This window comes from Salmo salar, chromosome ssa09 (assembly GCF_905237065.1).
Source record: "Salmo salar chromosome ssa09, Ssal_v3.1, whole genome shotgun sequence".
NCBI lineage: Eukaryota > Metazoa > Chordata > Actinopteri > Salmoniformes > Salmonidae > Salmo > Salmo salar.
Window position 1 is genome coordinate 44,497,501 of NC_059450.1, and position 16,274 is coordinate 44,513,774.

The following is a 16,274-nucleotide window of genomic DNA, read 5'->3' on the forward strand; positions in this document are numbered from 1 at the left end:
CCCTCCCTACAATATAGCTACCAGGGCTATACCCAGGACCAGTCATACCAGCAGACAGAGACCCACCCTGACCCAGAAACTCTGCAGGACTACCACGACCATGGCTCCCAAACTAACCTCAACAAACATCAGCTGGACCGGGGGAAGAACCACCAGCTGGACCAGCAGACTAACACCAGCAACAGAAACCACCAGAGGCAGCTCAAGACCCACAAGATCCATCAGACTCCCAACAGCTATCAGGATCCCCTACTGGACTCCCAGACCATGTACAGCAACCAGCAGAACCAGCAGAACCATCACATGAAACAGCAGTCTCTGGACCTTCAGACTCAACTGGACCTTCAGAACTGCAACCACCATCAGAGCCAGCAGATGGAGGTGGACCATCATCAACATCAGTCTCTCCAGAGCCAGCTACAGAACCAGTCTCTCCAGAGCCAGCTACAGAACCAGGTGGACCATCATCAACATCAGTCTGTCCAGAGCCAGCTACAGAACCAGGTGGATCATCATCAACATCAGTCTCTCCAGAGCCAGCTACAGAACCAGGTGGACCATCATCACCATCAGTCTGTCCAGAGCCAGCTACAGAACCAGGTGGACCATCATCAACATCAGCCTCTCCAGAGCCAGCTACAGAACCAGGTGGACCATCATCAACATCAGCCTCTCCAGAGCCAGCTACAGAACCAGGTGGACCATCAACAACATCAGCCTCTCCAGAGCCAGCTACAGAACCAGGTGGACCATCATCACCATCAGTCTCTCCAGAGCCAGCTACAGAACCAGGTGGACCATCATCAACATCAGTCTCTCCAGAGCGAGCTACAGAACCAGGTGGACCATCATCAACATCAGTCTCTCCAGAGCCAGCTACTGAACCAGGTGGACCATCATCAACATCAGTCTCTCCAGAGCGAGCTACAGAACCAGGTGGCCCATCATCAACATCAGTCTGTCGAGAGCCAGCTACTGAACCAGGTGGACCATCATCAACATCAGTCTCTCCAGAGCCAGCTACAGAACCAGGTGGACCATCATCAACATCAGTCTGTCGAGAGCCAGCTACTGAACCAGGTGGACCATCATCAACATCAGTCTCTCCAGAGCCAGCTACAGAACCAGGTGGACCATCATCAACATCAGTCTGTCCAGAGCCAGCTGGACCATCATCAACATCAGTCTGTCCAGAGCCAGCTGGACCATCATCAACATCAGTCTGTCCAGAGCCAGCTACAGAGCCAGCTGGACCATCACCAGCATCAGTCTGTCCAGAGCCAGCTGGACCATCATCAACATCAGTCTGTCCAGAGCCAGCTGGACCATCACCAGCATCAGTCTGTCCAGAGCCAGCTGGACCATCACCAACATCAGTCTGTCCAGAGCCAGCTACAGAGCCAGCTGGACCATCACCAACATCAGTCTGTCCAGAGCCAGCTAAAGATCCAGAAGCACCAGGTCAGACTCCACATCCTAGCCCAGCTCCAGAGACAAGAACAAGGACAGGGAGGGGGCTACTGTCCCCCACAGCCCCCTTCACAGAACCACAGTCACATCCAGCAGCACACACACATCTCCTACACTCAAACACAGACCCACGCACAAAGCTCCTATCTGTACACACAGGCCCACGCAGACCAACAACCAAGCCCCTGTTTGTACACACAGCCAGCACAGAGCCCTCTAACCTCTGTGGAACCCACCTCACCCTGGTACCCTGGTCCCCAGTCTTACTCCAACCCTTTCCCTCACTTCCACTCCCATCCCAACTCTAACTTTAACTCTCACCCTCAATCCAACCCCAGCACTCAGCCCCATCTTCAATCCAAGTACAGCCTCCTCCCCAACCCCAACCCTAACTACAGCCCCAACCCCAACCCTAACTACAGCCCCAACCCCAACCCTAACTACAGCCCCAACCCTAACCCTACCTACAGCCCCAACCCCAGCCCCAACCCTACCTACAGCCCAAACCCTAACCCTACCAACAACCCTAACCCTAACCCCAATACTACCTACAACCCTAACCCTACCTACAGCCCCAACCCTAACTACAGCCCCAACCCAAACCCTACTTATAGCCCCAACCCTACCTACAGCCCCAACCCCAACCCTACCTACAACCCCAACCCTAACCCCAACCCCAGCACCAACCCTACCTACAGCCCCAAACCCAACCCTACCTACAACCCCAACCCTAACCCCAACCCCAGCACCAACCCTACCTACAGCCCCAACCCTAACCCTACCTACAACCCCAACCCTAACCCCAACCCCAGCACCAACCCGAGCTACAGCCCCAGCCCCAACCCCAACCCCAGCCCCAGCCCCAACCCTACCTACAGCCCAAACCCTAACCCTACCTACAACCCCAACCCTAACCCCAACACTACCTACAGCCCCAACCCTAACCCTAACCCTACCTACAGCCACATCCCTAACCCCAACCCTACCTACAGCCCAAACCCTACCCCTAACCCCATTTACAGCCACAACCCTAACCCTACCTACAGCTCCCACCCTAACCATAGTCCCTACTCTTACCCTCACCTCAGCCCTCAATCCAGCCCCATACCCCATCCTAACCAGCCCGGCCCAAGCCCTTCCTATATTCCCTACCCAAACCCTAGCCCTAGATGCAGCCCTCTCTACCTCTCTCCCCCTCTCCTTCTGCGTGGGGGGTGGGAGTCAGAGAGGGGGGTAAGTCCAGCCGTCCAGCAGATGACCACAGAGAGGAGAGGACCACACGTGAACCACCTGAATCAATTGAATCACTTGAACCATTTCAATCAATTGAACCATCTGAAGCCTCTCTACTCGCCCCCAGCACAGCAGACACAGGTACAGTAACATCCTCCCAAGGGGGAGTCTGGGTAGTCTGTGTTAGCTCGCTGAGCTAACAACTAAAGCATTAAGGATATCTGATATACTTAACAGAGTGTGTTAAATTAATGTTGGTTTTGTTGCTCTTTTAGATGACATTGAGAGAACATTTGGGAAACTATGAGACACCAAACTGCAGGTATGCTGGTGTGTGTGCATGTGTGTGTGTGTGTGTGTGTGTGTGTGTGTGTGTGTGTGTGTGTGTGTGTGTGTGTGTGTGTGTGTGTGTGTGTGTGTGTGTGTGTGTGTGTGTGTGCATGTGCGTGTGTGCGTGTGCGCGCGTGTGTGCGTGTGCGTGTGCGTGTGTGTGTGTGTGTGTGTGTTAGATATACAGGGTTTTCTGGGGGGGGGGGGATAAAAATATATATACAGAGGGTGGGACAGGGAAATGTAACAACATTACTTGTGCTACTATAAGGCGTGCAGTGAAATGCTTACATGCAGACATAGACAGTACCAGTGTAAAGTCTGGACACACCTACTCATTCCAGGGTTTTTCTTTATTTTTAGTATTTTCTACATTGTAGAATAATAGTGAAGACATCAAAATGATGAAATAACACATAGAATCATGTTGTACCTAAAAAAGTGTTGAACAAAACAAAATATATTTTATATTTGAGATTCTTCAAAGTAGCCACCCTTTGCCTTGATGACAGCTTTGAACACTCTTGACATTCTCTCAACCAGCTTCACCTGGAATGCTTTTCCAACAGTCTTGAAGGAGTTCCCACATATGCTGAGCACTTGTTGGCTGCTTTTCCTTCAGTCTGTGGTCCAACTCATCCCAAACCATCTCAATTTGGTTGAGGTCGGGTGATTGTGGAGGCCAGGTCATCTGATGCAGCACTCTATCAATCTCCTTCTTGGTCAAATAGCCCTTACAGAGCTTGTGTTGGGTCATTGTCCTGTTGAAAACCAAATGATAGTCCCACTAAACTCAAACCAGATGGGATGGCGTATCGCTGCAGAATGCTATGGTAGCCATGCTGGTTAAGTGTAACTTGAATTCAAAATAAATCACTGACAGTGTCACCAGCAAAGCACCCCCATACCATCACACCTCCTCCATGCTTCACGTTGGGTACCACACATGCGGAGATGTTCTCCTACTCTGCGTCTCAGAAAGATGCGGCTGTTGTAACCAAAAATGTGGACTCATCAGACTAAAGGACAGATTTCCACTGGTCTAATGCCCATTGCTCATGTTTCTTGGCCCAAGCAAGTCTCTTCTTCTTATTGGTGCCCTTTAGTAGTAGTTTCTTTGCAGCAATTCGACCATGAAGGCCTGATTCATGCAGTCTCCTCTGAACAGTTGATGTTGAAAGTAACAGTGTGTCTGTTACTTGAACTCTGTGAAGCATTTATTTGGGCTGCAATCTGAGGCTGGTAACTCTATTGAACTTATCCTCTGCAGGAGAGGTAACTCTGGGTCTTCCTTTCCTAAAGCGGTCCTCGTGAGAGCCAGTTTCATCATAGCGCTTGATGGTTTTTGCGACTGCACTTTAAGAAACTTTTAATGTTCTTGAAATTGACTGACCTTCATGTGTTAAAGTAATGATGAACTGTCGTTACTCTTTGCTTATTTGAGCTGTTTTTGCCATAATATGGACTTGGTCTTTTTCCAAATAGGGCTATCTTCTGTATACCATCCCTACCTTGTCACAACACAACTGATTGGCTCAAACACATTAAGAAGGAAAGGAATTCAACAAATTAACTTTTAAAAAGGCACACCTTTTAATTTAAATGCATTCCAAGTGACCACCTCATGAACTGGTTGAGAGAATGCCAAGAGTGTGCAAAGCTGTCATCAAGGCAAAGGGTGGCTACTTTGAAGAATCTCAAATATAAAATATATTTTGATTTGATTAACACTTTTTTTGGTTACTACATGATTCCATGTGTTATTTCATAGTTTTGATGTCTTCACTATTATTCTACAATGTAAAAAACAGCAAAAATGAGTAGGTGTGTCCAAACTTTTGACTGGTTTGAGCATAGGAACACATCCCTAGCCATGGCAAAAATGCATATAATTGCAGGAAATTAGCTTTCAAACTACAAGATTTTAATCAGCTACGTTAAAAAATGTGTAGAATTACAGGAAATTGGCTTTAAAACACCAACATTTCTCTCCGCCAAGATGGGGGCCTCAAAAAAGTGATGATGATATTGATTATGATGATGATGATATTGATTATGATGATAATATTGATTATGATGATGATGATATTGATTATGATGATGATATTGATGATGATGATGATGATGATGATATTGATTATGATGATGATATTGATGATGATGATGATGATATTGATTATGATGATAATATTGATTATGATGATGATATTGATGATGATGATATTGATCATGATGATGAAATTGATTATGATGATGATATTGATGATGATGATGATGATATTGATTATGATGATTATCATTATGATGATGATATTAATGTGTGTGTGTGTGTGTGTGTGTGTGTGTGTGTGTGTGTGTGTGTGTGTGTGTGTGTGTGTGTGTGTGTGTGTGTGTGTGTGTGTCAGCAGGTTGCTGTGTTCTGTGTGTCAGAGGGTCTTTAAGAGTCTTCCTGCTCTGAACGGACACATGCGCTCTCACGGAGGACTCCGAGGACAGACCGGCAGGTCACAAACATACAGAACCGTGAGATGACACACACACACACACACACACAATACTTCTCTATCCCTGAAATTTAAATTCAAATGAAATGTAATTTATATAGCCCTTCTTAGATCAGCTGATATATCAAAGTGCTGTACAGAAACCCAGCCTAAAACCCCAAACAGCAAGCAATGCAGGTGAAGAAGCATTCTCTTTCTCATGTCTCTTTCTCTCTCTCTCGCTCTCTCAGCAGAAGGAAGGGGTGATTCCAGGGTCTCCTGTCCCCATAGTGATGCCTGTCTCTGTGCCCGTCAGACTCCCTGCCTCCCCCCTTCCATGCCTGGAAGAGGAGCGCCAAGAGGGGGAGGATGAGGGAAGGAAAGAAAGGAAAAAAGACAAGAGGAGGTATCCCCATCGCCACCCTCCTCTTGTCCTGCCCTGCCAGTCCACTAGGGGTGTTGTGGTGTTCCAGAGTGTTCTGCGTTCAATTGTTCAACTGACCTACTACACCCCTCCTCCCTTGCTGAGGCCAGACAGGGAGGGAACTGGGCTATACTGCTCTCTAACCACGAGTGATGGTGACTTGCTAATGTCTGGGGAGCAGACAATAAAGATCAAACCGTAAGAACATCACCCCTTACTAACCTCCTACCCAATCACATTACCCCTTACTAACCTCCTACCCAATCACATCGCCCCTTACTAACCACCTACCCAATCACATCACCCCTTACTAACCGCCTATCCAATCACATCATCCGTTACTAACCGCCTACCCAATCATATCACCCCTTACTAACCTCCTACCCAATCACATCACCCCTTACTAACCTCCTACCCAATCACATCACCCCTTACTAACCTCTTACCCAATCACATCACCCCTTACTAACCTCCTACCCAATCACATCACCCCTTACTAACCTCCTAGACTTGCATTACTAAACCATCTTTTACGCTTCAAGTCTATTTTTAGTGCAGAGAAACACATCTGTGAAGCATATGCAACTATGATTGGTTATTGACCTATCACTCACAGGAGGATCAACGTGGGGATTGGATTTCAGGCTGATGTCCCACCTCTTCAGGACCAAAGACACTCTCACTCAGACACCCACAATGCACTGGTGTTGTGGACGCCCTGGGATGCCCTGGAGAACTCATCCACCCAGCACAGAGGTACACACTCAAAGCTAACGCATTAGTACACCCACTACAATCATGCAGTACAGTATACAGCAAGCAGTTTAGCAGTTACACCGGCAGGCCCCGGTGGCAATAAATTAATAAAACCAAAAGCTTACCTTGACGTGAAAGAGTTCCAGTGTTGGATAGCCATACCCAACTAGCTAACATAGCATCCCTCTCTGTTTTAGCCAGGTGTTTGAGTAAGCTAAACTAGCTAGCTGCATTTGCTAGCTAAGAAAGTGAAAGCGAAAAAAAATACTGTGAAATATAGCTAGCTCTCTCTCTCTCTTGCTTCTCTTTCATTGTTGAATTAATTAATTTGTTCAAAACTGTTCAACTATTGTCTTTCTCTCTCTTTGAGTCAACTACTCACTACATTTGATGCACTGCAGTGCTAGCTAGCTGTAGCTTATGCATTCAGTTCTAGATTCATTTTCTGATCCTTTGATTGGGTGGAGAACATGTCAGTTCATGCTGCAAGAGCTCTGATAGGTTGGAGGATGTCCTCCGGAAGTTGTCATAATTGCTGTATAAGTCTATGGAAAGGGGTGAGAACCATGAGCCTCCTAGGTTTTGTATTGAATTCAATTTACCCAGAGGAGGACGGAAACTAGCTGTCCTCCGGCTACACCATGGTGCTACCCTACAGAGTGCTGTTGAAGCTACTGTAGACCTTCATTGCAAAACATTGTGTTTTATTCAATTATTCGGTGACGTGAATATATCTATTGTAGTTTTGTCTAAAAAGGATAACTTTTTAAATGTTTCAATATTTTATTTTTCTGAAATTCACTGTGGATGGTCCTCTCCTTCCTCCTCTGAGGAGCCTCCACTGACACACACACACACACACACACACACACACACACACACACACACACACACACACACACACACACACACACACACACACACACACACACACACACACACACACACACACACACTCTCTAGCAAGGCTCAAGCCATGCCCACCTGATATTACCCCTCTGTTCTGTTTTCATTTGGCTGTGTTTGAGAAGTGGATCATTTATTTGTCAACTAATTATCACTTCACCAATTACTGTCAAAATATAAACTGACAATATTCATACTATTACATGTTCAAACCACCTTTTCTCTTGGACTTTACTATCAGGGAAAAGTGTGAAGCGATATCTGAAATGGATGGTGGAATCATGGGAAATCGTAGACATGGGAACAAAAATGTTTTGACCCACGTGTTTACACTACATGACCGAAAGTATGTGGACACCTGCTCGTCGAACAATTCATTCCAAAATCATTGGCATTAAATATGGAGTTGGTCCTCCCTCCTTTGCTGCTCTAACAGCCTCCAATATTCTAAGAAGGCTTTCCATTTGTTCTTGGAAAATTGCTGTGAAGACTTGCTTCCATTCAGCCAGAAGAGCATTTGTGAGGTCGGCACTGACGTTGGGCGATTAGGCCTGGCTCGCAGCCAGCGCTCCAATTCATTCCAAAGGTGTTCGATGAGGGTTGAGGTCAGGGCTCTGTGCAGGCCAGTCAAGTTCTTCCACACCGATCTCGACAAACCATTTCTGTATGGAACTCACTTTGTGGATGGGGGCATTGTCATGCTGAAACAGGAAAGGGCCTTCCCCAAACTGTTGCTAGAATGTCATTGTATGCTGTAGTGTTAAGATTTGCCTTCATTGGACCTACGGGGACTAGACTGAACCATGAAAAACAGCCCTAGTCTATTATTCCTCCTCTACCAAACTTTACAGTTGGCACTATGCATTGGGGCAGGTTGCTTCTCCTGGCATCTGCCAAACCCAGATTAATCCGTCGGACTGCCAAACATTGAAGCATGATTCAGCACTCCAGAGAACACGTTTCCACTCCTTTACAGTCCAATGGCGGAGAGGTTTACACCACTCCAGCCAATGCTGCTCGGCCATGGAAACCCATTTCATGAAGCTCCCGACGAACAGTTCTTGTGCTGATGTTGCTTCCAGAGGCAGTTTGGAACTCGGTAGTGAGTGTTGCACCCGAGGACAAATGATATTTATGCGCTACGTGCTTCAGCACTGGGTGGTCCCATTCTGTGAGCTTGTGTGGCCTACCACTTTGTGGCTGAGCCGTTGTTGCTCCTAGACATTTACACTTACATAATCAGCACTTACAGTTGACCGAGGCAGCTCTAGCAGGGTAGAAATGTGACGAACTGACTTGTTGGAAAGGTGGCATCCTGTGCCATTGCCACATTGAAAGTCACTGAGCTCTTCAGTACGTGCCATTCTACTGCAAATGTTTGTCTATGGAGATTGCATGGCTGTGTGCTCCATTTTATACATCTGTCAGCAATGGGTGTGGCTGAAATAGCCGAATCCACTAATATGAAGGGGTGTCCACATACTTTTGTATATATAGTGTATAAAAATGTATATATTGATGGGGATTAAACACACTGACACGGCCACTACATGATCTGAGAGAAAACTTTGTGGGATAGTATAATTTTTTAAAATGTTTTATTAGATAATAATGTACTACAGCTGCATACTCCATTATGCAGCTGTTACATTTATCAGAACTGTATTTTTGACCTTTTATCAATTTTCAACAACCGTTCCTACCCAACCACCCACACAACCACCCACACAACCACCCACCCACACACCAGGGCTGGGGTCAATTGGAATTGAAGGCAGTCAGTTCAGGAGGTAAACTATATAAAAATTCAACATTAGATTTTTTTTTTTTCAATTACTTTAAAAAAGTTTTTTTTATGTTTTAATTTTAAAATTAAAATCACTTCCTGAATTGACTTCCCAGCACTGCCACACACACAATACACACACACACATTCTATACGAAATCATGTAGATTGAGAGTGTGGTCATGTTCCCTCTCAAAAGAGATAATATCTCACTCTCTCTCTCTCTCTCTCTCTCTCTCTCTCTCTCTCTCTCTCTCTCTCTCTCTCTCTTCCCCCAGTGGAGTGTCTGTTGATGATGTCACGTTCCAGTGTGTGTCCAGGGGGCGGGACTAACTCTGAGTACGCCCTGCACAGCCTATCTGAGAGCAGAGGAGACTTCCTGGTCAGAGTTTACATTTACATCACCTCAATCAATCACATGTTGTTTTGTCTCTGAGGGAAAAATCAGCAACATTAACACAGAAAAGACAGAATGAAGAAACACTAATCACTGTGTTGTAATGTCGTGTCCTAACCTAACCTCAGCTCCAACTCCAACATGTCGCCTCTGGCTACAGCATTCTTCTACTTTGTATTATCTAATCAATAAAATCAACCACCAATAAATCAGTCGATGAATCAGTCTTGAGATTTCCCTCATTTCCTCTCGCTGTCTCCACCTCTAGGAGACTCTGGAGAAGATGCTCCTTCAGCACTGGCCGATGCCAGCCAACGCTCTCTCCTCCTACCACTACGCAGGTGTGTGTGATTCACACACTCAAACACTGTCTAAGCAGTTCCATACATAACTCTCTGTCTCTCTCTCAATTTCTAAATTCAATTTGCTTTATTAGCATGACGTAACAATGTACATCTTGCCAAAGCATACTTTGGCGATGAAGTGATACATACATTTACAATATTAACATAATTAAAAATGATAATAATCATGATTGTCGATGATAATCAAGATAATCAAGATTGTCAATCAGTAACAGCAATAATCTAGGGTAAAAATAACAATGGTATAGAGGACATGTGCAAGTTGGTTGGTCTGTCAGAAACTCTCTCACCCTCTCTGTCTTTCTCTGTCTTTCTCTCTCTCTCTCTCTCTCTCTCTCGTTCTCTTTCTCTGTCTCTCTTTCTCTCTCTCTCTCTTTCTCTGTCTCTCTTTCTCTCTCTTTCTCTCTCTCTTTCTCTCTCTCTCGCTCTCTCTCTCTTTCTCTCTCGCTCTCTTTCCCTGTCTATCTTTCTCTTTTTCTCTCTTTCTCTCTCTCATTCTCTCTCTCTCTAGCTCTCTCTCTCTCTCTCTCTCTCTCTCGCTCTCTTTCTCTCTCTCTTTCTCTCTTTCTCTCTCTCTCTGTCTCAGGGAGTGATAAGTGGAGTCCAGTGGAGAAGAGATTGGTGAAGAAAGCCTTTATGATGTACCAGAAGGACTTCCACCGCATTCAGAAAACAGTACGGAACACAACGCTTTTCACACCCTCACTAACTACTATCACTCTATAGATTTTTGGATTAACGTGTGTGTGTGTGTGTGTGTGTGTGTGTGTGTGTGTGTGTGTGTGTGTGTGTGTGTGTGTGTGTGTGTGTGTGTGTGTGTGTGTGTGTGTGTGTGTGTGTGTGTGTGTGTGTGTGTGTGTGTGTGTGTGTGTGTGTGTGTAGGTGGGGACTAAGTCAGTGTCTCAGTGTGTAGAGTATTACTACACCTGGAAGAGGAGGCTGCGTCTAAATGTAAGGACCCCAGTCGGGCTGGCCAGCACACTGCCTGAGGTAAATGTAAGGACATTGAACAGAAAGCTTATGGAATATGTTAGCACGTGTAAAGAAACGTTCACATACAATCAGCCTTGTTGAATGCTGCATCACTTTCTGTTTTCCAGTGAAGGCGTTGAGTCGTTAGTCTATCCAGGGCTTTTACATAGTCACGAAGTAAAGGAAGCCATTTTAGATTGCTGGGACCCAGACTGTGTCTCTGCTCTTTGATAAGGGGGCACAATGGTTAGGGAGGGACTTGAGGAGGTGCCCCACCAATAAGGAGCTCTCAATAAACAGATCACCTGACCTCTCTGGGCCAATGACTATATATCTGAATGGACAGAGCCATTGATCACATGACACCAGTCATTCCTTTGTGAAGATTCAAAAGTGCATTTGAAGCCAAGGAAGTTTAAGCTTCTCCAGGAAATGAAGTTGCAGGCTAGCTTAGTGCTGCCCCCTCTGATTGAGTATCTCAAGTTGAAGGCCAACCAGGGTACTGCAGGCTGCCAATAGCTACTAAATTATCATTATCACGTCTTCTGAGTGATTTAAACATAATCAGGGCATACATCTAGTGTGTTAGAACCAATTATTGTCTCCATGATTGTCTTCCAACATGTATTTATTCACATGAAGATTGACAGGGGCGCAACTTTCACTGGGGACGGGGGGGATATGACCCCCCCCCCCACACACACACATTCTGAAATTGTATTTTTGTCCCCCCCAGTTTTATAATTGCACTGTGATACAAAACGCAGCACCGGTGTGCTTTAGGACCATGTGGATTCCTCAGAGCGGTTGGGTAGGCTGTTTTCCGTTTTCAGCCAGCTGGATTTAGGACTGTACTGGACACCACAGAGCATGCGGACAGGCTGTGTGAAGGCAAAGCTTCTGAAAGGCTGGCATATAGGATCAGCACAGGAGAGATGATCAGAGGCAGTTGCTGTCTGTGTTGCGCTTTTTCTCAGAGTTGTAAAAGCAAGCATAGCAGAAACTGGCTACTCTTTAGTTGAATGATCTAGCTGGCAAGGTAACTGCTGTTTGACATAATTGTTTTTATTTATTCCTAGTGCTGAGCTAGAAGTGTAACTGACATGTTATGTTAGCTAATGTTTCATCCCCTCTCCACTGAAGTGAATGAACTACTAGCAGCTAGATAGCTAGCTAGTAGCTACCACAGCCAATCCAGCTCTAGCTAGCCTCTAGCTATCTGTCAGGTAGCAGTACCTAAAGGCTGTTGTGTGTATGGAAATATTTTGTAGCCTTTGTTTTGTCCCATTTCAACAGAAGTACATTTGATGATGTACCATAGTACCATTAGCTAGAGCTAGCCAAACATTGGCTAACCTTAATGTTAGTTTTTATTAGTCAGTATAGCAATGTAATGTTATTGATCTGTCAGTTTCCCTAGCTAATTCCCTAGTTTTCACACTGACATGGTATTAACAGCTCTACAGGCTTCACTGTCATTTTGCACAGTCAGTACACAACACTATGCTCATCATGTCTCTTAGCAGGATCAGATGGTGACAGGTGTCCCAGCAGGGTCAGACAGCCAGGGAAGACCAGTCTACGGAGCTCAGGTGAATTTTGCAGTATATTATAACAACCAGTGAATGGATACAACGTTCCATCTTGAGTTGATGGGTTGGCTACAGTCTGGGATCTGGGAATAATAATTTCAATTATTGAACCATTGATTCTATTCTTGGATAATATAATGTATAAATGTACACCAAGGTAATTCTTTGTCATGCCTCATCTGAGCAGGATCAGATGGTGACTGGGGTCTCATCAGGGTCAGGCAACCAGGGAACTTCCATAGATACAACCCTTTATTCTCTCTGTGCAGCAAACACTGGACAAGCAAGAAGCTTCAAAGTTGGAACTGTTTTAAGGCAGTCTGATAAACCTCTCAAGTTGATTTCCAAACTGTATCAAGGTTGATAGAGGCTTTTCCCAATGACACAAAACATGTAAAACAAAAATGTGAGGAAAGACTTGGGAGACACTAGGAGAGATACCTATTTAGGCAATCCCTAGCTGCTGGGCTGCTCATTCCTGGCCCTTGGGCTCTGTTGTACTGTTGGTTGTCACTCTGGCCTTGGCCTAAGACACCTGAAACCAATAAGGAATGTTTCACTAAGATCCTAAAGCTGGGTGTGTTGGGTTGGGGCACTGCAGGGCCGTGGACCTCTAGGTACTATGTACTATTAGTACTATTAGGCCTATGATGTGAATTACATGGAGGATGTACTGCTTCTGTGTGTTCATGTGTAGGAGGTCTATGTCTGTTTTGTTAAAACTATTGTTTTTCAAACATTTCCCTTAAGACATAAAAAAAAGAGATGGGAAGGAAGTTGTTGGGGAGAGAGTTATTAACTAGACTGGTGGGGGTCAGGCATGCAGGCGGCTCGGGCTGGCTGGGCGGCTCTGGCTGGCTGGGAGGCTCTGGCTGGCTGTGCAGCTCTGGCTGGCTGGGCGGCTCGGGCTGGCTAGGCGGCTCTGGCTGGCTGGGCGGCTCTGGCTGGCTGAGTGGCTCGGGCTGGCTGAGCGGCTCTGGCTGAAATTTCATATAGAGGATGTCTTAAAGACACTCAAAAGTGAAGTCTTTGTACTTCATTTGTAAGAGTTGTTCATTTGTTAGGCTATTAGTTAATAAAGGTGGAACACAATATTGAATTATCATTGATCTAGTTCAGTCTTATCAATCACTTACCTAGCTTGATGACTGCTAGAAGGGCTATGGGTCATTTTAGATTGTGTAGAAATACAGGAAATTAGCTTTAGATGCCCCCAAAAATGGGAGGACCTTCAATGAACCCCCCCACTTCTAAAACTAAAGTTGCGCCCCTGTAGATAGACCACAAAGATTGTCATTTTCCCCTCACTATAATGGGGGGGTCTTGTTTTCTACAAACAATGCCTGCAGTACCATGGTCGGCCTTGAACTTTGTGGCTTCACTGAGAGGGGGCAGTCGTTCTCCCCTGCTCTGGGCCCACAGCCAATCACATCGTCTCCCTCGTCAGCGGGGACTACAATGACAGACAGGTGAGTGTCTCTGTGGAGAGAAATAGAGACAGAGAGAGTGCAATATTTACTGTCCATTTCAAATTAAAAAAACTATGTTGTTTTGTGTCTTCTCACTTTTGTTTATTGTTTATTTCAGTTGCTTAGGCAATGTAAACACTTTTCCCATTGCCAATAAAGCTCATTTGATTTGAACTGAAAAGAGAGAGAGAGAGAGAGAGAGAGAGAGAGAGAGAGAGAGAAGCCAGACAAGGTATAGAGAGAACCTACCAGACTAGCTGTCAGTACTACTGTAACCTGTTCTCTCTCTAGGTCTATCCATCTCAGCCCACCATGAATGGTAAGATGGGGCTCCACGCCATTTCCACACAGAATGCCTGCCAACCGATCCACAGTAGTTCCTCCTGTCCCCTTCTCCAGGTTGGTTCTGGTTCTGGTTGCTGTAGCCCAGCCCTGGGAGAGGTAGAGAGGCCCAGCAAGGTTCACTTTTATGGGCCGGTCTGTCTGAGCATGTCCCCCTCTCTATTCAGCTCCAGTCCCAGACCGAGCGACTCTCCCCCCCAGCGCCAAGCACCACACACAGCCTACCCCTCCATACCCCTGTAGGGCGTGTGCCAAGTAAGAGAGATACCTTCTATCTATCCATCCAGCAACTTCTCTACTGTATATTCTCTTGTCTGTCTGTCTGTCTGTCTGTCTGTCTGTCTGTCTGTCTGTCTGTCTGTCTGTCTGTCTGTCTGTCTGTCTGTCTGTCTGTCTGTCTGTCTGTCTGTCTGTCTGTCTGTCTGTCTGTCTGTCTGTCTGTCTGTCTGTCTGTCTGTCTGTCTGTCTGTCTGTCTGTCTGTCTGTCTGTCTGTACTGTGTTCTCATCTCTCCTCCTCTCCTTCAGGGTGTTCTCTAAAGTGAAGAGTCGTAATGCTCACATGAAGACACGTCGCCATGAGGACCACCAGGAGGAGCAGCACTGACCCTAAACCCTACACCAGCACTGACCCTAAACCTAAAACCCTACACCAGCACTGACCCTAAACCCTAAACCCTACACCAGCACTGACCCTAAACCCTACACCAGCACTGACCCTAAACCCTAAACCCTACACCAGCACTGACCCTAAACCCTAAACCCTACACCAGCACTGACCCTAAACCCTACACCAGCACTGACCCTAAACCTAAAACCCTACACCAGCACTGACCCTAAACCCTAAACCCTACACCAGCACTGACCCTAAACCCTACACCAGCACTGACCCTAAACCCTAAACCCTACACCAGCACTGACCCTAAACCCTTAACCCTACACCAGCACTGACCCTAAACCCTAAACCCTACACCAGCACTGACCCTAAACCCTAAACCAGCACTGACCCTAAACCCTACACCAGCACTGACCCTAAACCCTTAACCCTACACCAGCACTGACCCTAAACCCTAAACCCTACACCAGCACTGACCCTAAACCCTAAACCAGCACTGACCCTAAACCCTACTCCAGCACTGACCCTAAACCCTAAACCCTACACCAGCACTGACCCTAAACCCTAAACCCTACACCAGCACTGACCCTAAACCCTACACCAGCACTGACCCTAAACCAGCACTGACCTTAAACCATCAGGACAAGCCCTGTACTGCCCTCTACAGTCCAACTCATCCATCAGGACAAGCCCTGTACTGCCCTCTACAGTCCAACTCATTACCAAGATCATCATACAGGGCCGGATAACTTTTGAACGACTGGGGCCAAGGCTTAAGGCTAAGTTCACTGCTAGAACCTTGGTAGGAGCATTGTTACATCTCCAAAACCCATTGTTAATAAGGTCACACTTGAAAACACTGGTGATCTAACGAGGCCTCAAACCACTGTAGAACAACATCAGTAGATGTGTCGTTGCCTTCCCATAGCCACTTTGTATGCGTACTCGCTCCGGAATGGGAAAAATATTCTTTCTATTTTATCCAGTTAAGTTCAATTATATTCCTATTACTAAAATATCAAATGATATAAAATAAAGCATATCTTGTCTGCTAAATGAACAAGCCTACGGCCTATAGCATGGCTCATAGCCAGATAACATACAGTAGGCCAACACATAGCGTTTTGTTCTGAAA

At 46.0% G+C, this 16,274-nt stretch overlaps 2 protein-coding genes across 8 annotated transcripts in view; both read left to right on the top strand.

Annotated features, from left to right (window-relative positions):
• LOC123744783 (putative mediator of RNA polymerase II transcription subunit 26) overlaps nt 1-2,707 on the top strand; it is a 4,684-nt gene extending 1,977 nt beyond the window's left edge. Inside the window, exons 2-3 of the mRNA XM_045724964.1 lie at nt 1-1,969; nt 2,559-2,707. The exon at nt 1-1,969 is cut by the window's left edge and continues 440 nt beyond it. Of these exons, the coding sequence (XP_045580920.1) occupies nt 1-1,969; nt 2,559-2,707 (2,118 nt within the window). The remainder of the gene's footprint in view (nt 1,970-2,558) is intronic.
• LOC106611410 (transcriptional-regulating factor 1) lies at nt 2,395-15,222 on the top strand. Of its 7 annotated transcripts, XR_006771007.1 has the most exons (14): nt 2,395-2,844; nt 2,979-3,025; nt 5,439-5,556; nt 5,768-6,138; nt 6,557-6,696; nt 9,667-9,770; nt 10,054-10,126; nt 10,737-10,825; nt 11,033-11,140; nt 12,649-12,714; nt 14,064-14,183; nt 14,475-14,582; nt 14,693-14,780; nt 15,052-15,222. XR_006771007.1 is itself a non-coding variant. In XM_045723702.1 (12 exons), exons 1-12 carry the CDS (start codon nt 2,725-2,727, stop codon nt 15,066-15,068), a joined length of 1,383 nt encoding a protein of 460 aa, XP_045579658.1. In that variant the 5' UTR covers nt 2,395-2,724; the 3' UTR covers nt 15,069-15,222. The 7 variants fall into 7 exon arrangements, 2 of the variants coding, with proteins under 2 accessions (XP_045579658.1, XP_014067071.2); XR_006771004.1 differs by having other exon boundaries at nt 12,646-14,183; XR_006771006.1 differs by having other exon boundaries at nt 12,646-12,714; nt 14,064-14,582.
• The last annotated feature ends 1,052 nt before the right edge of the window (nt 15,223-16,274 follow it).

Excerpts from the sequence above, each read along its gene's own strand:
- LOC106611410 (XM_045723702.1), top strand. The coding sequence starts at position 2,725 with ATGACCACAGAGAGGAGAGGACCACACGTGAACCACCTGAATCAATTG. Across the intron at positions 5,557-5,767 it reads GGTCACAAACATACAGAACC|CAGAAGGAAGGGGTGATTCC; the intron begins GTGAGATGACAC and ends TCGCTCTCTCAG. Across the intron at positions 10,826-11,032 it reads TCCACCGCATTCAGAAAACA|GTGGGGACTAAGTCAGTGTC; the intron begins GTACGGAACACA and ends GTGTGTGTGTAG.